The sequence below is a fragment of the Condylostylus longicornis genome, unplaced genomic scaffold (genome assembly GCF_029603195.1).
Source record: "Condylostylus longicornis isolate FDR11 unplaced genomic scaffold, ASM2960319v2 ptg000124l, whole genome shotgun sequence".
Classification (NCBI taxonomy): Eukaryota; Metazoa; Arthropoda; class Insecta; order Diptera; family Dolichopodidae; genus Condylostylus; species Condylostylus longicornis.
In genome coordinates this window covers 404,020-427,882 of record NW_026578092.1, presented here as the reverse complement: position 1 = coordinate 427,882, position 23,863 = coordinate 404,020, and the positions used below count along the sequence as shown (strand labels likewise).

The 23,863-nt window shown below is 23.9% G+C and overlaps 1 protein-coding gene across 50 annotated transcripts in view; it reads right to left on the bottom strand.

Moving 5' to 3' along the window:
• The window catches only part of LOC129614844 (cell adhesion molecule Dscam2), a 168,980-nt gene that overhangs the window by 79,661 nt on the left and 65,456 nt on the right, over positions 1–23,863 (bottom strand). For 30 of the 50 annotated variants that reach the window (XR_008697410.1, XM_055529751.1, XM_055529755.1 and 27 more), the window contains exons 3-4: positions 16,614–16,946; positions 5,427–5,615 (exon numbers count right to left, since the gene is read on the bottom strand). Coding sequence is in view for 49 of the 50 variants with exons in the window: in XM_055529751.1 (XP_055385726.1) it covers positions 5,427–5,615; positions 16,614–16,946 (522 nt within the window). In the remaining variant the exon portion in view is untranslated. Of the gene's footprint in view, positions 1–867; positions 1,045–1,880; positions 2,046–2,946; positions 3,118–3,697; positions 3,860–4,561; positions 4,724–4,969; positions 5,132–5,426; positions 5,616–12,032; positions 12,195–12,585; positions 12,748–13,082; positions 13,245–16,613; positions 16,947–23,863 lie in introns of all 50 variants that reach the window. The other 20 variants (XM_055529777.1, XM_055529789.1, XM_055529784.1 and 17 more) reach the window with 9 other exon arrangements.

The following is a 23,863-nucleotide window of genomic DNA, read 5'->3' as shown; positions in this document are numbered from 1 at the left end:
TGATTTAAAGTTTTCTTTACAAAATATATTAAAAAACTAATTTTCGAATATGAAGGGGGAATATTAAGGATTAAGGTAAGCCGTGAAGCTTATGGATTATTTGGAGCATAGGATTATTAAGGGATAGAAATGATTATGTTCAAATTAAACTTTCGAATCAAAACAAAAAAAAAATAAAATAGAATCATTAAAGAAAAATGAAATTATTAATAACGAATATTAACAAAATGAAACGAATAAATTAAAAGAAATAAAATTATTTTACAAAAAAAAAAAAATTAAATTTAATTAATTTAAAAAATTAATTAACAAAAAATTAAAATTAGAAATCTAATATTTGAAGGCCTGATTAATTGCAGTCTTATGGTTATTACCCCTAATTTTTTTCAGTTATCAAAAAAAAAAAAAAAATCACAAAACCAAAAATTAATCAACATTAAAATTAATAACTGATGTCTTATTTTAATTGATAATTCCTTTGGAACGAGCGAGAGCAACTGAAACTTTAAATTTCGAATTTCGAAAAACAAAAAAAAGTTTACGCAATACAATAAAATCGGGTGCGAATAAGAGTGAAACAAATTTCATAAAAATAAGAAATGGTAGATGAATTGGCGAAAGAGATTGCAATTTCGAAAATAATTTTCACAAAAAATATACTTGCATCTATTCAATTTTTTTTATAAATATAGAAAAAATTATTAAATGAAATAATTTAATTTTTGAATATTTTTCGGAAATCGAATTTTATATTTGTATGGAAATGGTATGATTTTTTTTTTAATTTTATTTTTCATTCTAAAAATATTTTATGAATTCTTTTATATATTTTTTTTTTTTTTATTAAAAATTATATTTTTATTTTACCAGTACTTAAATCATTTTTATCAGTTGCTGGTAATATTTCATTTGATTCCTCATCAACCCATGATGAAACATATACAAAATCAGCAACAAAACTTGGAATATGACATTTTAATATTGCAGTATTACCACGTAGTATCGCTTCATCCATAACATTAACAGTATAACTTTGTGATACAACTGGAAAATTTTGTTTTTTTTTTTTTGAAATAATCAAAATATAATTTCAAAAAGCTATACAATTAGGTTTGAAAAGGAATTTATTTAAAAATTAAATTTTAATTATAATCGTGAGAGAATATTTATTCCTATATTTTCCACCAGGGTTATATTAGCGGATAAAATTTACAAACATTTATAAAATCTTTTTTAAAAGATAATTCTCTTCTTTAACAACCTATATTCATATACTTTCTAAAATTATTCTAAACGTACGGAGATTTAAATAAATAATAAAAAGAAAAAAATTAACCTCAAAAATTAACCTTACACGATTAGGAATGGGAATCTGATTTTGAAAAAAACCATTTCTATACTCATTTTTTCTATTAATTTTTGAAAATTTTATTTATTTTTAAAAATTATTTTCTAATTATACCCGTTCGATTTTTAATATAATGATCCCCATTAGTATCAACCCATTCAGTAATTTCAACATGATCAGCAACAAATGATGGAATTTGACATTTTAAAACAGCTGAATTTCCTTTAATGACATATTCGTCATAAACTTGTGCCTCAAAATATTGATTTACAACTAAAGTTTTTTTTTTTATTAAGAAAAATAAAAAGAAAATCAAGTTAAGGTAGGATAAAATTATTGTTTCGAAAGTAATGTATTAATATATAAAATACATACATATAAGTAAATATATATAATTGATAAAATCTGAAAGGATATTTTTAAGGATAACTTAACCACATATATTATCTTATGAGAAATGATCTTAAAACATATTTTGAAGAAAGAAAATCGAACTGAAGTTTTCATCAATTATTTCTTCAGTTTTTTTTACCTATTTCAATTCCCGTTTTATAAATTTCATTTCCTTCATCATCTACCCATGATTCAATATCAATAAAATCAGCAACAAATGATGGTACAAGACATTTTAATGTTGCTGAATTACCCCTCAATACAAATTCATCTATAACACGAGTCTGATAAAATTGATGAACAACTAAATATAGTAGAAGATAATCAAAATCTAAAGTTAATAAATTTATACTTTTTATTTTTAATTAAAAAATTAAAAGAAAATAATAATAATAACCAAGAAATATTTAGAAATGGGTAAAAAGAAATTGGGTATTTTTATTTTAAAAACTACTATTCCATTTATTTTTTGTGGTATTTTCTATTAAAATGCTTAATATCAACCCAATAACAGCTCAAAAGAAATTATAAATTCATTCATTATGTTGCTTATTTAAATTTTTAAAATATTTCCCTAAATGAAAATAAATCTAAAATATGTAGCTAAATTTATAAAAAAAAAATCATTTATCTACCAACACATTATTATAAAATTAAACAATATATAGAAAAGATTCTTTGCTATAATCACGAACCAATCTCTTTATCACTATCAGGATAATAAGTCCTTCCATCAGAATCCATCCAAAGATCAACAAAAACAAAATCGGCAACATATGATGGAATTTCACATTTCATAACAACCGAATTACCACGAATAACATATTCATTATCGGCTTCGGCTTCGTATGTTTGAATCACAACTATGTGATAAGTATAGGCAAATATACAAGAAATTACATAAATATATTAAAAATAATTGGATATTTTAAATAATAAAATGAAACATAATTGAAAGTATAACAAATTTACATAAAATTTAAAAAAAAAAATGGAAATATTATTGCGATAACCTCACTTACATTATAACATTTAAGTATTCAATAAAATATAACGATAATTTGGAAAAAGGATTATAAAAAATACAAAATGCCTGCAAATATGCTTAAACAATATAAACATAATAATTTATCAACTATTCTATTATATATATATGTATATAATTAGATGATAATTTAAAGTTTCAATTTTACAAAAAATCTAACCATATTTAGCGAATGAATCATTTCGCCATAATTCTTTGCCCTCTTCATCAACCCATGCTTCAACCGTAACAAAATCAGCGACAAATGATGGAATTTTACATTTAACAACAGCTGAATTACCCTTTATAACATATTCATTTTCAGCTTCAGTTATATAAAATTGTGAAACAACTAAAAATTAAAATTTTCTTTTTTTAATATACAAGAAATTAATATTATACGGGTTAAAATAAATTATACAATGTTGAAAAAATATGAAACATAAAGTTAAATTTAAAAATTATAAAAATAATAATATATATAAATATTAATATTTTAATAAATAAAAAAATAAATTTAAATTAAAAATTATTTGTGCAATAAAAAAAATATATATATAAATTTTAATTAAGAATAAGGAATAATTTTCCTGTGCTGTACAAAAGATGGAAATTAATTTATTATTCGTCAATTTCTTTTATACAACGAAAATTATATGTATATAATGTATATATGTATGAATATTGTAAAAGGAAGAGAATCACACACTATCAGCGAAATTACTACAATTATATAATATTATTGTATATCAATCAAAGAATTGAAAACTATATATAATTTGTACAATGAATTTTTTAGAATAAAACAATGTACATATTTCAAATTTTAAATTTTAACTACAACTTTTAATCGTAATTATTTTATATAGAAGACGAGCGAAAATAAAATATAATTATATTAGAGAGAAACAAAAAATTATCGAGATTCGAACCATATTTATCAGTTATCGTTAAAACTTCACCATCTTCATCAATCCATGATTCAACTCGTACAAAATCTGCTACAAATGATGGTATTGAACATTTCAATACTGCAGAGTTGCCTTTTATAACATATTCTGTCATAATTTCCGCTTCATAGAATTGATTAACAACTAAAATAAAATTTTTCTATAATTTTAGTTTTATAAAATTGATAAAAGTGATTTTTTTTCCGATATTTTAGAGAAAAAATCACAAAAACAAAAAAAAAAACCAAAAACAATTTGATTGAAAATGAAAAAATTTTATCGCACACATTTTTTTTCGTATTCCAAACTGCGATATTAATTTCTAAGAAAAAATATTCATCCTTGGAATTGGTAAATTCGTCAAACTATTCGAAATAAAAAAAAAAAAACCCTTTTGGAAAAACTCTGTAATTATGACAATCTTTTTGGAATTTTTAATTAAAAGAAAATGCTATTTTAAAATTCGAGATAAAAAGGGAACAACTGCAATGCAAACGTTTGTTTTTGCGAAAATTCACATAAATTTGAGAAAAATTTTATGAAAAATTCAAAACAAAAGAAAAATTAGAACAAAACTAAAAATTAATAAAATTAAGAATGAAGTATTTAATTTTACAAAATTGAATTCATATAATTAGAACCCATATAATATTACCCATGTTAAAGAAATAGAGAAACAGAAAACCATAAAAATTAAAATATTAATTAACAAAAATTCTTAGAAAAGGTTTTTTTTTTTTAATAATCAGATTCAATAAGGACAAGGAATTATTTATACAACTTCTTTTTTAAGTTTCTAGTAACAAATAATCCAATATTTATAATTAAATCAAATCAAAATCAAACCATAATTATTAGAAGGTTTTAATTCAGTTCCTTCTTCATCAATCCAAGATTCAACACGTACAAAATCAGCAACAAATGAAGGAATCGAACATTTTAATACTGCTGAATTTCCTTTAATAACATATTCCATAAGAATATCAGCACCATAATATTGATTAACAACTATTAAACCCAAAAAAAAAAAATAGCAAAAAATAAAATTATTTAAAAAAAAAAGTTGGTAATTAAAACCAAATAAAATGGAAATTTTTGAAATCATTTCAATTTTTCATAATCATTTAGAAAAAAAAGGGTGTTGAATGGAGCCCTATACCTTTAATTTTTAAATACCTACACTTATTTTTCTATTTTCTTTTATTATTCGTTTATACTTAATATAATCTATTATAATTAATTCATTATATATACCAAAATTATCAGATGGCAAATATTCTGTAGAATCACTACCAACCCATGCTTCAACTTTAACAAAATCAGCAACAAAACTTGGTATTGTACATTTTAAAACAGCAGTATTACCCTTAATAACATATTCTGATACAACTTCAGCTTCATAATATTGATTAACAACTAAATAAATTTAAATTATGAAAGTGTTAAAATTACAACCAAAAATAAAGGAAAATTTTTCTTAAAAAAAAAAAACAAAAAAAAATATTTTAAAAAAAATAAAAAATTCCATTTATATTTATTTTCTTTTTTTCGATTTCTGAACCAAGTTTAATTCAAATCCAAAAGGAATAACGGGAAGGATATTAATTTCATGGGAAATAGAATACAATGGAAACAACAACTGTAATAATAAAATCACGCAATTACAACCTAAACAAAAATATAAAAATCCATAATTTTTTTTTTTATATACCAGCTGATAATTGTTGATGTTGACCTTTATTTTCATCTAATGTCCCATATAAATCACCATTTTCATCTTGCCATGAAACAACTTGAACAAAATCAGCAACAAATGATGGTATAGAACATTTAAGAACAGCTGAATTACCACGTATCACGTATTCATTATTAACTTCAGATTCATAATATTGTTGAACAACTATATATGTATTATGTAACATAATTATTACAAGTTTATTACCGATTATTATATAATAAACATAATAATAATAATTTTTTTTGTAACAATTTTTCAATATAAAACTTTAATCTTTAAATTTATATTAATTTAAAAATCATAACAATTCCATTATAAGAGAACGTGAATTTTCTCATATTGTGATAAAAAATTTTATACATCTAGACAAAGATGATCTACTTTTTATTGGACATTTTTATTGGACATTATCATAATATTTTTGTGAATAGAATGTCCACCTTCCTAACATAAAAACCTACTTTATTTGATTATTTCAACTCGAATTATAAAATCAGTTCAAAATCACAATCACGATATTAGTAAAAAATCTCATAAAAGTGAAAAAGCACACAATTTTTTTTTAAATTTAAAATAATAAAATAAATTAGAAAATATCATCAAAATTGATTGAAATGAAATCATCCTAAAACAAAAATCATTGTTGTTTACACTGAATCATAAGTACTGAAAATTTCCTGCTATGAATTAGATCGTGACATAAAAAACGTGATTCTAATATTGCCTCTAAAATTATATTTCATCATCTTTTCCCATATGGTGACAAAAATATAATATTTGTTGTACCTACTTACGCTTATAAAGAAGAAAGCTTCTACAAACATACAAGTATGTTAACATAAATACATACGACAATTCATGAGATTCGAAAGCAAAACTATAAATTATATTTCTTATTATGATTAAATTGTTTTTGTTAATTCACTGATTTAGTAGAAGATTATTCAAAAAATTATATTTAATAATGCAAAAACAAAACGTTGAAATTTTATTCCCATGACATTTATACCCCACATTTAATGTGGATAGTTATAGGAATTAGATACTCCTTAAAATGTCATTTTTATGAGTGCCCTCATGACGATGTCCAAATTTTCTTTGGTGAACTAATTAAGGTAACTTTGGCGTGATGGATGTTGACCTTGACGACCCCGATGCATTTGTGATATTTAACTTTTACACACGGGTCTCTAAGTGACAGGTTGGTCCACACGATTTCCAATAAAGTTCTACCAGAAAAAAACCCGACTTTGGATTTCTTAAGACCATTTTCGATCATTTAGAAAAAATCCATATCAAACTTCAAATTTCTCATTTCTGAAATTTTTCATTCTTTTGTACAATAGATTATACGATTTCCTTACATAGTTCTAGAATACATAAAAATCATTGAAAATGTTTATCATTTATATAGATTCACATTTTAGGGTCTATTATACAAAATCGATAATGAATTTTTTTTTTTTGTAAAATTAATAATATAATATTTGTTAATATAATTATTAAAATGTGAAAATCATTAACTCCTGTTAATTCAAACATTAAATTCAATATGCAATATTATTTGTTCCGAAATTATTATATCCATCTCCGTAAAATAAAGATTCTTAGAGATTCATTCAATATTGAAATGTAAGGTAGGGTATAAATGAAAAATTTTTCTTAGAATACGTTTAAGTTGAAATGTTAACAAACACTTTAAAAGGTTAATTTGATATAAAAATGTTATAAATTATGTGATAATTTAAATAATTTAACAAAGCGTTTCAATAATATTAAGAAAGAAATCTTAAAAAAAATTTATATAGTCACAATCGCACGTAAAACAATATTTTTCGTATATATGTATGTACACGTATAAGGTAAATGGGCTCACATGATAATAAATTATAATTTAGTTATTATTATTATTAATAACCAGGTATATGATAAACATTTTGATTAAAGCATTTTATTGAAAAGGATTATTTTAATGAGTTGGCGTATTCGCAAAGAAACAATGTTTCTGAATCTGGGAGCCATTACTAAATTTGTTTTCCTTGCTTTCACAAAGCTTTAACACAAAACTTTCACAAATGAAAAAGTCATCATTTATATTATGTCGCAAATATTTCTTCATGCCTCTGTACCTCAGTTGGTAGAGTTTCTGCCTAAAAAGCGGTAGGTAACTGACTCGTTCCTTTGACAAAGTTATTCATCTCTTCTGGAGTTTTTTTAAGGAATTCTAATTGCTTATTTTCGTCAAATTTTCTCTTAAACCAACTCTATCAACCCATTTATACAGATTCTACAATAAACAATTTGAATAAAAATAATATAATTCCAAATCTGTAATAAGCATTAAGAAACCAAGAATGATCTAATCTTATTTAAAGAAGTTTTTAACAAAAGAATGCAAAAATAATAAAATTCTCTGTATAACACTTTACTTTATCTTCTAATATTTTATTTAAATTTTTTTATATATTAAAATATTTATTACCCGAATGCACAGTTACTCCTTATTATCATATTGTTAAAATTCAATTAAAATTTTATGTATAAGATTAAGAATATTCAGAAATAAATCCGTCAACAAAAAATTTTAATTAAATCAAGTTCCTATTTCCACTACAATACATAATTATGTAGCTCACATAATCAAATTGTATAAAATATATTGTTGTGAATAAAAAAAAAATCTTTATTTGGCATTCACTAGAAAATTAAATAAATAAAATTTAATGTGTGTACTTAAAGTTCTTTGCACCCTTTTCTTTTTTTTTTAAAAAGAACAGTACCTACTTACTAAAACTAGTTAGTGCTATAGTAAAAAATTTAACACCGACTGAGTAACATTTACTGCACCTAATTGATTTGTATATGTGTACCTAAATATATGTACCAGTATATTTGTACAAAATTAAGATTGTTATCACAAAAGAATTTTCAATTTAATCTGCTTTTTATTTAATGAAACATTAAAACTTACAATAAAGAAATGAATTAAATTATAATTATTCTAGAAGAGATAAAAAAAAAAAACAAAAATACAAAATTTCACACCATAAATGAATTGAACTTGTAGTTTGTTTTTATTTCCATCCTTATTTATTTTAATAGGTTTACAACAATGAATAACTATCATTTGAACCTCACCTTAAAAAAAATTATACCTAAATATTATATAGCATTCATGTTAAACGTCACACCAACATGTTATTTAAAACAAAAACAAATGATAAAAAAAAAACGCGGAATAAAAAAAAAAATAGGTATGTCAAATGTATTTAAGTAATTTTTTAAGAACGCGCATCTTTTAAATTATTACTCACATACTTGTACATAATATGTAGTTTTACTAGCATCACACAATCATTATTTTAAAATATTTAACTTCTATGAATACACATTACTCATTGATGTGAATAAACACCTTTTTCTTTTTGCATAATAAATACTAACAATTTATTTCTAATAAAATTTTGCAGTAAGTAGTAAGTGAACACATTGGTAACGAAAATTTAACGACTCAAAATTCTATTAAATGAACTGTAAAAAATTGATATTTTATAAAAGTAAAGCTTTAATCACTAAATATTTTTTATTCGTAGTTAACCAGGCGGTTGTAAAGAAGAAACATAACATGCATTGCATGTAGATTAACATTTCGGCAATCCAAATTGCACTTTGTAAATGATAAGCAGCTAGGAAAGGCGCTATATGAGACCTCAAATTTCATCATTGAAGAAAATAATTTAACATTAAACGCTTTTACGTATCTAAGTTACAAGCTATGCAGTAGAATAGAAAAATTCATTTCGATCATTTGCACCTTATCCAAAATTTTCTTTCGTTCAACTCACACAAAGCATATAGTTGGTTATTAGTCACCTAAAATGTTTCCATTTAATGACTCAATTAGCATAAATCTGAATAAATTTGTTGCCAAGATCTATCTAAACAATATTCTTAAACTATTTAACAAAAAATTTTTCTTGAAAAAATAACTAAAGTTATTTTATACGCTGAAAATATCAGTAAAACCACCAAACGGTAGGCAGACACTATTAAAGTTATAACGTAAAAAAGGTTAAAACAATTGAAATCATCTAGTTTATTTACACATTGTAAATATTAAAGTAAAAACTAAGTAAATAATATGTATACAACAAAAAAAAATTTCATTTTCTTTTATACGTCTAACATATTAAATAATACAAGGTCAGCGAAATTTTAAAAAGAATTACTCTAGCGGAAAATATCTAACAGTGGCTTTTGAATAAAACAAAGTTTTATTAAATCTTCTCATCACCTAAAATGTGTAAAAGTTTTTCCAGTAATGTGAACAAGTTATTTAGGGGTTAGTCTTTATTTTTAAAAACGAAAATGTTATACTCTATTTGAAATTAAGTTTTGTTTTTAAACAACTTAAAATGTTTGTAGAAGTACAGCATTGTATTTAGGTATTATTTATCTAGTGAATGGAAAGGTTACTAGAATTTTAATTTAAATAATAAACTTCACTAATAACAAAATTTCTAATGACAGTAAGATCACTTGAAAAAAGTCGATTTTTATTCTAATATCTTTTCCGGCAGTAGGAAAACTTGTTACTCAAAAAGCCATTATGATGAGGTTTCACCTTTATTAAATGAGAATATAAAATTTTTTGTTGATTTTTGTGTATAGAAGCACTTGATTTTTTCCGTAAATTTTTATATTACTTTTGTGTTGCATTAATTTTAATCCACGTTCTACTGGAACATCAATTCTTATTCCCCCTTTTCTTTTATATCTCTCACTCCTTATACATTTTCCAATTCTAATTTAAATATCCATTAGTCATTATTCCTCACTTATGTAAAAAGAACAACTATAACAAATGATCTATTCACAAAGTATTAAGGAGATATTAAAAAATAGGGCCACTTCAAACTATTAAGACCAATTCAAATTATTTTTTAAATTATTTGCAATTAATTGTTATTCTTGTGTTTGTTGTTCTTTCCCCTTGTTTTTGTTAGTTTAAGGGTGTTGCTATATAAATTAGTCACCGTCGTTTCCTTATTGTTTGAATTTTATTTTTCACGCTCTATAGAATGTTTTTGTTCACACACTTTTTAAAAAATCTTCTTTATTTTGTACATACCTAAAGAAACTAAAATTGAAGTAATTTATTATAAGACATCACTTTAAAATTTAAAGCAAAATTAATCTACATTATGGTAAACAAACCTGTGAAAATTTAATAAAAAAAAAACTAATTTTCCTATAATTTAACTATTGTTTGTTAGTAAATCGAGTATGTAAAGTGAACAATATTTAGTTGAACTGATGTGACTTCTTATTAAAGTCGTTAACTTTTTTGCAATTGTCATATAATATTGTTATAATGAGTTGAACAACCCGATTAATATTTTTCTGAAATACATATAATTAGAAATTCTTATTAAAATTGAAAATTAATAACTAATTAAAAAAAATTTTAAGGCTTAATAAAATATTATTTTACAGAGAATCCTATTTTATACAAACATTCAAAAACCACGAAATTTTCATTCAACAACTACAATTATACGTTCAATTTCAAGCGTGAGTTATTGCAACCAAAACTTTGGGGTAATACCGGAACGGTAATACAGAGTTTTGAATTATGCCGCATAAATTTAGCTGTTGTATTTTTTCTAAACTCCTTACAAAGTTATGCAGACTTGAAGTTTTATGATTTAAATACGTAATTCAAAATAATGGAATTTTTTAATCTTCAAATTAAATATTTATCAAGGGAAGCAAAATTTCCTCAATAATAAATAAATAATGAAAACGAGTGAATAATAGTAATTAATAAATTTAATTTAAGAACAATAATTTATAAAAGTACTATTGAATTAAAAACTTTAAGTATGATTATAGTACTCGTACAAATTGAGGACACACATGAAAGTACTTACTACATTCATACAAAACATTCATTTCCTTTGTCTTATTACCATAGAACAAAAATTCAAATATAAAAAACCTTGTAGTAGAATAATTATAAAATCTTAATTATCTTTATAATATGAACTTGAATTCAATTTCTATACCCTATAGACATTTAAAAACAAAACAAAAAATATAACACGTTTCATTATCCTTTTTAAAGAAGCCTTACAAAAACAAAAATTATTAATATTTTCCCCCTTATACAAAGCCAAATTGAATTTTTATTTTATTGCAAAAATTTTCTTTTCACAAAACAAAACAAAAAAGACTGTGTTTAACTTTTCTATCTTAACATCCAAGAAACAAAAACAAAGAAAACAAAAAGTATTTAACCAAAAACAAGAATGCAAAAAATTTAAATTAAAAATTATACTTAAGCACACAATTTTAATAGAAAAGTAAATAATTATATAATAAAATGTTTTACAAAAGGTTATTTATTTGGATATTTTTGATATATACGAATACTTCAAAGGATATTTGAGTATATTTGATTCCCCCTTCAAGAAGACTTTTTTCATTTGATATGAGTATTCAAAGAAATTTTCTGTATATGTATATAAGTATATATCCCTAATATTATATCTTAAATATAAGGATAATAGAACAAACCATATTCCGTTCCAGGAAAGAAATTTTCATTTTCATCAGTATGCCATGATACAACACTAACAAAATCAGCAACAAATGATGGAATTTCACATTTTAAAACAGCAGCATTACCACGTATAACATATGCTTTATTAACATCGGTATCATAATATTGTGTAACAACTAAAAATGTAAAATAGCATCTTAAAACCAAGAAAAACATATATACATATATAATCATTGACGAACGGAAAATAAAAAAACCAAAAAATTGTAAAAAAAAAAACCACAAGAATATAAAAATCAATAAAATTATTTCAAGATTAACAACATGGTTTCTAGTAAAACAGGATCCAAAGGAATTTTTTTTTATTTTAAAATGTAATATTAAAATAATTATACAATATGAATTATGTAATTATTAACGTTATACTACAATTTATTATTTTCCCCCTTCCTTTTATTATTCTTTTGTTTTAGTTTATATTTAAACAAATTTAAAATTTAAAGATTTCAAATTATTAAATTTTATTTAGATTAGTTTTTTTTGGGATAATAACAATCAATAACCAACCATATTCTGTTCCAGGATAAAAATTTTCATTTTCATCCGTATGCCAAGATACAACATTAACAAAATCAGCAACAAACGATGGTATATCACATTTTAAAATTGCTGAATTTCCTCGAATAACAAACGCTTTATGAATGTCCTCTTCATAATATTGTGATACAACTATATATTGAATATGATTCAAAAGTTAATTTACATTTAAAAAAAACAAAAATAGTAAAATTTGAAATAACAGAAAAGAAAATAATAAATGAAAACCTTTAATAAACTTGTAGAACAATGTGATTGTAAAAAATCAAAAAACAATTAAAAATTTTCTGTAAAATATTATCGGACAAAAAAATTTTAAGGAGAGATATAGAGAGGAATTACTTTTATTTTAAAAACGAAACCCTATAACTAATATAATAAATTTAACTCTTAAATTCTAAGAACACTTTCATTGAGAAATGACGATTTTTAATTCTAATATTCTCAGTATATCACAAAAAACAAACCATATTCAGTTCCAGGATAATAATTATCTTCATGATCTGTATGCCAGGAAACAACTTCAACAAAATCCGCAACAAATGATGGTATCAAACATTTAATCACAGCTGAATTACCACGTATAACATGTTCTTTATTAACATCTGCTTCATAATATTGTGCAACAACTGTTTGAAAAATTATTTTATTTAATTTTTTTTTTTCAGTTCTTTAACTGACAAGAAATAAAAGGATTTTAGTTCGTGACAGATAGGTAAATCTAATATTTTAAGTATGTATACGACATACAAATAGTCCGTAGAGAAAAAAAACTCGCATGTTCATAAAGTATTCAATTTTTAAACTGTAGTAACTACATATTATATGCAAAATTCATATAAAAATACTTGTCTACAACAGGAATTTACTATACAGAATGACGTAAACGGTGTATGGCGCACATTTAAAGAAAACAACTGTACGTCCATGTACAGAGAAGACAAATATGAAATGATGGTGTACTATTTTGATTAAAAAACTGTGAAACAGAATTTTTCTAACTCACTATGACTGCAACTCAGCTGAACGAAAATAAATAATAATAGTGTAGTCGAACTAAATATTAAATATTTTTTATCGAATTTTCAATCAATTCTCTTGTGTTTCAATTTTTTTTAAATAAAACAAATTCTATTAGCGTTTAAAAGGCTGTAAATGAGCTTTTATAAAAATGTAAGTAAATTTTGAAATATTTCGGTAAATTTTCGAGCTTTACTTAAAGAAACGGGTCCAAAAATTCTGATTATTCATAAACAAAACTTTATTTTCTTAATATTTGAAATTTTAAGTTAAAAAATCTGAATGCTAACTTTAAATAAATAATATAAATCGCTTTTTAATTCATTCCAAATTCAAAAACAAAATTCCCGATTACATTTTTTTGTTAAAGGACTATTAAATTTTTGAAACAAAAAAAAAAATACAAAGGCTTGGTCAAATATTTATTTAATAAGAAAAATAATATTTCAGTATTACTTTTATATGATTTTAACGTTCTCATTAAATGCAGGATTTATTTTTAAAATATTGTAGTTGCAATCGAAATTATCTACAGCAAGGGGAGCGTAAAAAATAATAAAAATGAAAATCTTCTTTTAATTTACATTCAAAAATAACAAAAAAATTTTAAAATATTTTAAAATAATTTGAAAGTTTGAAATACATATATATACGTACATACTTTATAATATGTGAAAATCGCTTCATTACCGGTAATGAAAATATTTTTCGAATAATTCACAAAGTGAAAGTTTATTCATATGCATATACGCAAACACGCGTATTTATGTATATATGTTTGGCTAATTAAACATAATTATGTACTTTTTGTTTTAATTTCGTGACCTTTGGCATTGGTCTTTGTTAAATATAATTCTCTATTTTATTAAAACTTAAGTATAATTTTAAAAGGAATTTGATTTATAATATTTCTGTATAACCAAAATATATCAAAATGTAATTGTATGTAATAGGTATATACATACAAATATTTAATTAAAAACATCTCTTATAACATGTTTTAAACAATAAAGACTAATTAAAAAGAAAATTAACTTGTTTGCGTATAATGCGCAAAAATAAAACAAAAATATTAATTTTTTCAACACAATTTCCATTGACCTTAAGAGGCTCTTGTTTATTTCACATACACAATAAACCATATATGTGAGTCAAAGTTTATATACAGATAATAAAGAAAAAGTAGCAAAGCATTTTTACTAAGTATGTATGTATAAAAATTTAATCGTTATGACTAACATTTTTTTTTTGTATTTTATTTACTTCATAATATTTACACACTTGAATTGGCATGTAAGCATGGCATATAAGCAAATATTTAAATCTTAATTGCCAAAATCCATTAAATTGTTTATTAATTCTTTTTTGTACCTGTCGCCATTTCTTTATAGTGGCATTGTCACACATAACGCTTAATTATACAACTTGATATTAAATGCAAATAAATTCAACACAACTATACTAACTACTTACATTTTCTTAATAATAAATAATACTATTTGGGTGTTTATTGCACGAATATGAAAGTGAAACACAAACCAAAACTGAAAAGTTTACAGTGACCGCTTAATATTAAGCATTTATTTATAAAACAATAATATAATTTTCATGTTACACATTATTATGATTATTTTGTTGAATATGTATTTTCATAGATCTTATAAACATAATAAAATTATGTGATGGAAAAGTGTTCAGATTTGCGTGACCTGTCACTAAGGCGACAAAGTAGTCACTTTCTAAAGGAAAGAAAACAGAAATAAATATGAAATTGTGTGAAACTGTAAAACAGGAACAATATTTTGTTTAAAAAATATTGTTCCTGTTTTTTCAAAAAATTTGTTTAAAAAAATTTGATTGCAACAAAAAAAAACTAAAATAAATCAATGTTTTATGACTAGATTAACTTTCAGACAAGTAAATCAATTTTACAAAAGAAAATTATCGTATTATCCAGAACAGAAATGGTAATTCCAAATACAAAAAATGTAGATATGGTGTAAGTACCAGAAATTGCGTGATTTATTTAAGAACATAGGTCATAGAGTAATAAGCTATCATCGGCAACAACTTTTGCATAACAGATTTTTAAATATTGCAAAAAAACCATCGTCAAATTTGAATTGAACAGAGTGGATCAATTGCAAGAATGCAGAATATTTCTTCAAATCTCGGTGAAACCATGACAATTTCGAAGCCAGCAAACGATGTGTAAAACATTAAATCAAACAAAAACCAAATTAAGAAAATTCAACCTCAAATAGTTCAACAAGACGAAAAAAAAAAACCTAAAAACAACCTAAAATTTTTTTATCTGAAATACTTACGGGATTGTAAAGAGCTTAATTTTCAAATCACTAAGCTTTTCATATCAATTAATTCAAATTAAATTTTTTGCCTCACTTTTTATTTCATTTTTTTAACCAGCATGTGAGAGTATATAAGCGACTAGTAAATATCAACACTAGTATAATGTAATTCTCAAGTAAAAAAATATTACTTGTAAGCTTTTTTTTTCTAAATCAATTGGAAGCAATATTCAATTGGAATCATGTCACATTGTCTTACTTAAAGTGAAAGTTTGGTGGATACTTGAAAAATTTTTAAATATTTTGAGAAATGATAAAATTCAATTGAAGTTCAAAGTTAAAATTATTATAAAATGAAAATTTCAAATTGAATGTGACCAAAAAAGATCACTGAAAAATTGATATACACAATGAACCTATCGCAGTTCACAAATTTTCTAGAATTCTAGAAATTATAAATTAACTCAATCAATATTTCGAACTCATTATAAAACTGAGTTAAAAATACTAAAAATTTCGCTCAATTTACAATCCCGAATTAAAAGTAATTTTTTAAAATATTAAAATTAAAAATTGGTGAATCATAAATTTTTTTTTCATTGCATTTCCACATAAAATGCTTTTTGATTACCAATTTTTTTACACTCTTTAGAACAAAATTTATCTTACCAGCTCTAACATGTACATCCCGTGAAATAATTGATCCTAATTGATTACGTGCTAAACAAGCATATACTTGTGCATGAACTTCCTGTCTATAATCTTCTGCTCTAAATGGTGGAAAAACTAATTTTCCATCAGAAGATACTTGTCTTAAACCAGGAACATCACCAACAGCTGTACCATCACTACGTATCCAAATAATTTCTGGTGCTGGATTACCACTTGCTTTACATTCGACTTCTGCTCCAGTTGAGTTTGAAAAATCGACACGATTTGTGGGTTCCTTTAAAAATGTTGGTCCTTTTGCATCAGCATCAGATGGATTTGTAGCACTATCAACTAAAATTATAATTAAAAAAGGAATTTTAAGTATGTTGCTGTTAATAAATATTAAGTTAGATGTACATACATACATATGTTTGTATGTATGTATAATTTTCAACTCTAATTTTTTCTTTCAAAATTCTAAAATTATTTTCCAAAAGAAGGATATTTTAATTTATTTTTTTAATTTTTCAAAAGAAGGATAAATCTAAATCTCTTAAATTAAAACTACACTTATTTTCAGAAAGAAGCGTAGATAAGTTATCGTTAAATTTTAAAATCGTAGCTTTACATGAAAATTGACATTAGCTATCAATATGACAGTAAAAAAAAGAATCCAAAAATAGAAAAAAAAATGTACCAACGCGTCGCATGTACCAAATGTACCAAATCGAAAATTATAATACTTTGTGTGACGCGTAGTTCATTTAAGTCACTTAATTTAAATAATATACGGGTATGAGGACCTTAATCACTACGTACCATCCGTCCAATGCGGTTAAAGCCTTAATTTTTTTTGGAATTTACATTTATATTCTCTATAATAAAACAAACACGAAGATGAAGTGACAAATAATATAAGACTAATGTACGAAGAAATTGAGTAAAACATCAAAATAAAATATCATTGTGTACATTTGACAGACAGTTAGTTTCAACATTATCAAAGTAACACGCAAAGTCTTATTACAAAACTTGGATTGCGCAATGTGTTTAAAATTTTACTAAAACATAATTAAAAAACAAAATAAGAAATGAGAATAATGAATGCGTTTTAATTACAAAACCAGAGGTTTTATTTTCAGATCATTAGATAATATTTTTTTTTGTATTCACGTTTGAATTTGATAAATTATTTTAATAAGAAAAAAATTCTGACATAAATTCAAAGCATAACACGAATTTCAAAAACCGAAACATATTTATGTTTGTATGTATGTATAGGCATAATGTACATAACATATAAAATTGAAATTATGAAAATAATAAAAATGAAATGTTCCGAGCTTAATTATAGCATTAGCCATATTGCAAAACAATTTTTATGTTTATAAACAAAATAAATCGATGATAAAGTCATAATTGTCCTAAAGAAATAAATATGTATTTCTAAAATATGCGTTTATCCCCAATTAAATATTTTACATAACCGTTTCGTATGTACATTTGAAAAAATGTCAAAAAGGTATCGCCATCTTTTACGTTACATAAGAAAAGGCTTTATTTGATTCAGTCATTGGATGTTTTCATTTTGTTTCGAAAATGCTCAATAAAAATCATAATATTAAAATTCAGAATTGTTAAAGCACTTCTGTCACATTTTAAGTGTCAAAAGAAGTATATAAATAATTCTTAAATGTAAAATTTAAATCATACAAGGCAAACTACCAACCAGCGTTCCCACTTGGATACAATTGTATCCATTTGGATACATTTTTGCTTTAAATTTGAGCTTGGCTACAAAGATACTAAAATCTGCTAAAATGCCGAAATTGGCTACATTTGAAAATTTTGGTAAAATATGGATACAGTTATTTCTCAAACACTAAATAAGTATTACAAAACAGTTAAAATGCTGCTAATATTAAATCCCGAATTTCCTTTATCTTCAAAAAATGTTGTTTGCTGACTTTTCTAAGGAGGTTTCCTAATTTTTTAAAAGAAAGCAAGAAAAATACTTTATTAAATAAGCGCTGCCTCTTCCTGTATTTAAATCTAGAATATTTAGACAAGAACGTGTCAGAAATATTTTAGTCCGTTAGGAACGGGAAATGTCCGTTAAATTAGCTTACACCAAATTTATATTTTTTAAAATTTGTCCGTTTTCATGATGAATCGTCTTTACCGCATAGTTCAAGAACAACAGGACATATACATACATTTTCTGACCTTAACCTTTACATTTAAAATGCAATAGAAGTTGCGTGTGTTTTCTTAAAGAATTTACTATAAATAACAAAACTCACATTTCCTAATAAAGCAAATTAATATTAATTATGGGTTAATTTGTACAAAATAAGACGACTATAGTATAATAATTCTATTTTAAGAGGTTAGATACATTTTGGATACATTTTTTTTTTGGAAATTGGATACATTTTTTTATACCGAGTGGGAACACTGCTACCAACTGTAAAAAAACGAATCGAATTGATATGGAAAGGCTTAGTGATTTCCAATCAATTGAAACGTCCAATGGAAAGGAGTTTCGTTAAAAACTCGTCAAAATTTTTCGTCAAAACTTCCATTTCGAAAAATTTTAAAATTAACTACATAGGTATATTACATGTAGTTAAAATTAACTACATAGGTATATAAAAGAAAATCTGATCTGATGGATCAAATATAATTTTATTACGTTGCATAATTTTTTTTACTAGTTATAAATGTATTTATAAACTTATTGTTTTTGTTTAAAGAAAAAGTAAAAACGGATGTATTTAATGTATAAAAGAACAATTTCATATGAAAATTTAATATTTCCAACACATGTTTTTGAAATTTTCATTGAATCCCAGCTATGTACATAATATAGAACGTAAGCGATAAATTTTATGAAAAAGAAAAAAAATAAAATGGTGACAATTTAAAATTATGATTCAGTTAATATGAATTTATGGAAAATAACATTAAAAAATTTTAAGATAATAATAAACTCTTTTGTCATCATTTGGACCTTAATCGAAATGCTTTGGCTTGGCAAAAGAAGATCATAAAACGATTAATGAACTATTTAACTGTTAATACAAATTAAACATTGATGGAGCGGAAAACTGATTTCAACTGATTATTGAAAATATAGCTAAGCTTTAAATTTCCAATATGAAGTATGGAGTTTTATGAATGCTTATATAAACGGTGAGTTTTATAATAATTATTTAAATATTATAGATAATAAAAAGTAAATTTAAGTCAAACATCATTTTAGAATTTGAATAACGTAACTGATTATATAAGGCAAAAACATAATATACTAAACATGAGAATGTATCACGAATTTGCACTTAAAATAAGTGAACAACTCAAAATGCATCTTGTGATGCATCTTAAGATTTAATTTAATCTTAAATTAAGTAGATACGCAATTTGCATTTTTAGATAAATTGAAATAAAACCATTATAGTTAGTTCAATACAATCATTTTTCAACGTTATCTACAATTGCCTCGTAATATTCCTCATCAATTATATATTATTTGTTTGTAATTTATAAGTAAACATTTTATAAAAAGTTTATTTCGGAAGGTTTCGAAAATTCGATAATAAATACATATGTATATATGTATGTACCTATTTGAGAACAAAAATATCAAAGTTTTTTTTTGTTATTCTTGAATTTTCTTCAATATAAAAGTTCACCAAAAAATTTCTTATTCTTTATTTTATGATAAAATAAACAATATTTTTGGTTCAATAAATATCTATACATCCAATATGGGTAATTTATCAGTCTGGACTATATTAACATGAATGGATGTATGTACATATATGTATAATATGTGTATAATATAAACAAGAAATAAAATATGTTTATTTAATTTTTTATTTTTGGCACTAAAAGGCGTCTTTTTTAGCACACTATAACAAAAAAAAAACCAAAATCAGGTGGCACCGCAAATCTTTAGACCTAATAAAAATGATCTAAATTTATGAATTTGCTAGAAAACTGTACATAACTTAAATTTTAGAAAATTCAAAAAAGTACCTAACCGACAAAATTTTAAAATGAATAGCATTTTTGAAATCATTCTAAAATTTGAGACCTACCTAAAAACCTAATTAGTTTGTTATGAATTTTATACATTTAAAATTATGAAGACACGCACTAGATTCCATTTGTAATTGCTTATATCGAGAGGTGATGGTCAAACACTTAAATTTAGATTAAACACCAGCTCGGGTTACTTGAAAACTTGAGAAAATGCGCTGTTATTGTGGGTAAGACAAATAAAGTAAATATATTAAACTCAAAACTTTTACATACACATAAAATTATAAATTAATATATTAAAAATAATTATAAATTAATTATAAATTTTAGTTTATTTTATTTAATAGTGTTACCCTTGACATAAATCATAAAACATTTTATTACTTACATAGGTATTTATTTTTAAAACGATATTAAACTTTTAAACTACCTATAAAATAAATCTTATTACTAATTGGAAAGTTTGTTCAAACACTAATTTTTTCTCCATTTAATTTCTGACTATTAAATAGATATACATACGTAGATATTTTTAAATTGAAATATTTTTAATTTACTTTTTAAAATAAAAGTGAGAAAGAGGAAATTTGTACAATTTTGTACCGACCTTTGTTTTTAAACAAAATTTTAAGAATTTTAAAAATCAATAAATTTTCAAATTATTTTAAAAATAAAAGACAACATTTTTTAATAATTGTAACTTAAAATTCTATTAACTTTTTAAAATAAAATATACATTGCACCTCGATTTCTTAATTCTCGTGCACCTTACCTAAAGTGGCAATAAAATAATAATATGAAGAAGCAAAAGCAAAATGTAACAATATGTTATATGTATACAGAAGTACTAAATACTTAAATAATATGATTGTATAGTATAAGAACACATATAAAAAAGGTAGTTAGACAGTAAACTAATAGGATCATAAATATTTTATAACGTCCACCTACATCCTTTTTTCAATTTCCTTCTTGATACACGTATGTATGCATAATGTGTTTAAATTTATGTGCCCAATTCTTTATAGTAGATAATAAAGGAAATATAACCGATGAATTACGAGTAGTTTAGTGCATCATGAGTACCAAGTTTTATACTTATATGTACATACAAAATATGTGTATGTATTAAGAAAATAAATTTCTATTAAATTTATGCAGATTATAGGGAGGATACTATTCCTGTATCTATATCAATCACTTTATATTGAAAATTTATTGGCCATATTAATAGTATAATGACTCTACTGCTTTATTTGAAAATGCAATTCAATAAAAAAGAGTTTGTAACACAAAGTTTTTTTTTTTCAAATTTACTGATATTTCCAATTTCCCATCTGTGTACATATATGTATATGTACATAAATTGTATGAAAAAAAAATGAATCAACATGATCTAAAAGTTGATAATTTGTGACTTCAAAAATGCAGTAAAAACGTATTTGCTACAATGTATCATATTCAAAAATGTATTATAAAAGCTCTTGACGTTGTATCATATTCAAAAATGTAAAATAAATGTAGTGGATACGTAAAATAAAAGCAGAGAGACCGTGACTTCAATAATGCGCTTAAGACGTAAAATTTTACAAAGTATCAAATTCCAAAAAGTTTACTAAAAGCTCTTGACATTGTACACTTTTCCAAAATGCGTTTTATACGTAATGGAGACGTAAAATAAAAGTAAATCGGGTATCGAAAAAATCGAGCACGCTTTTCTTATACCTTGTCATATAAATGTTACCAGAAATAACCGATAAAATAAACTAGCATATATTTTCAGCAATAAAGTGCTAGCTATCAAGTTTTTTCCAAAATAAAGCATAAGAATGCTATTTTTCCAGTGGTGTGGTAACGTTTGTTAGGTATACAAAATTTAGTGTCATTTGTCATATTTCAAATTGATAAACAAAAAAGTTTTTTTAAACCTTCACGTATATTTTTAAAATTTGAAAAAAAAAATGGAAAAAGAGAAGTAAGTTATACCTTAATTCATTAAATGTAATATTGATTTAACATTTAATTTTTGCAGTAATAAGAAATGGACCGTGGATAGGAAAAAATTATTGATTACAGTGAGGCTGAAATACGAAAGTGAATTCGTATCAAAACGTTTTAAGAAATCCACGTTATGGAACAAAATATATAATGATATCCTTGATGTAGAACCGGATTTCCCATTCAATTCAATTGAATTATTTACAACAATATTTGCGAACACATTCATTTTTTTAAAATTAACATTTGCACAAAACTTTAAATTGAAATTTTCAAACAAATGTCAAAGTTGTATTGATATGGTAAAAATTGTATTCCAAAATGTATCAAAAGCTTTAGTAGTTTTTTTTACAATGTAAAGGTATTGAAAGCTCTGAGACGGTACTAATACCGTATTAATACCGTACTTAAATCTTTTTTAAAGCATTATTGAAGTCACGGAGAGTAGCGAAAAAATTTAGGATGCATTTTATATACATGTCATAAATATGTTACCAGTGTTAAATAATAAATAAACAAAAGCTAATTTTTGACAGAAAATTGTAAGCCGTCCAGTTTTTTTCTAAAATTTAGTATAATGAGCTATTTTTTTTTAAACTTTGGTAACGTTCATTATGTAAAAGCAAAAGTAATATTTTTGTGTTTATAGATCGTCAAATTCATGTTCAAAAAGGTAGTAAAAGCTTTCGTATTTTTAATACAACGCAGTGGTATTAAAAGCTTTGCGGCGGTAGTAAAACTGTATTAAAACTGTTTTAAAACTTTTTGTACTGCATTTTTGAAGTCACAGAATCTAATAATTTTTAATCTCGGAAATTAAAAATATACTGGAAATTGCAAATAAAATCAGTAAAAATCTTGATATTATCATCTTTAATAAAATAAAACTATGTACAACAATAAATTTAAATGTTGAAATTGAAATTAAGCAAAAATTTTTTTCAGGGTTGTTGGTTGGTTTAGATGGCTAGTGCGAATCGGACTGAATAGCTCTCCAACTACCATAGATGTGCCGTTTTGTTAGCACTCTCAAAAAATGCGCTCAAATACAAGGTCGGTCACTAGAACTATTCCGTCTTCCTAAGGAAACTGTCTAAATCTTTGATACTTTTACTACAGATAATATGCTCATCATGCATGCTCATCTCACTCAACGAGAACAATTTAGCTCTTTGCAGAGCTGGACATTCAAAGAGGTAATAAAAATTCGTCTCTTTTTTTTT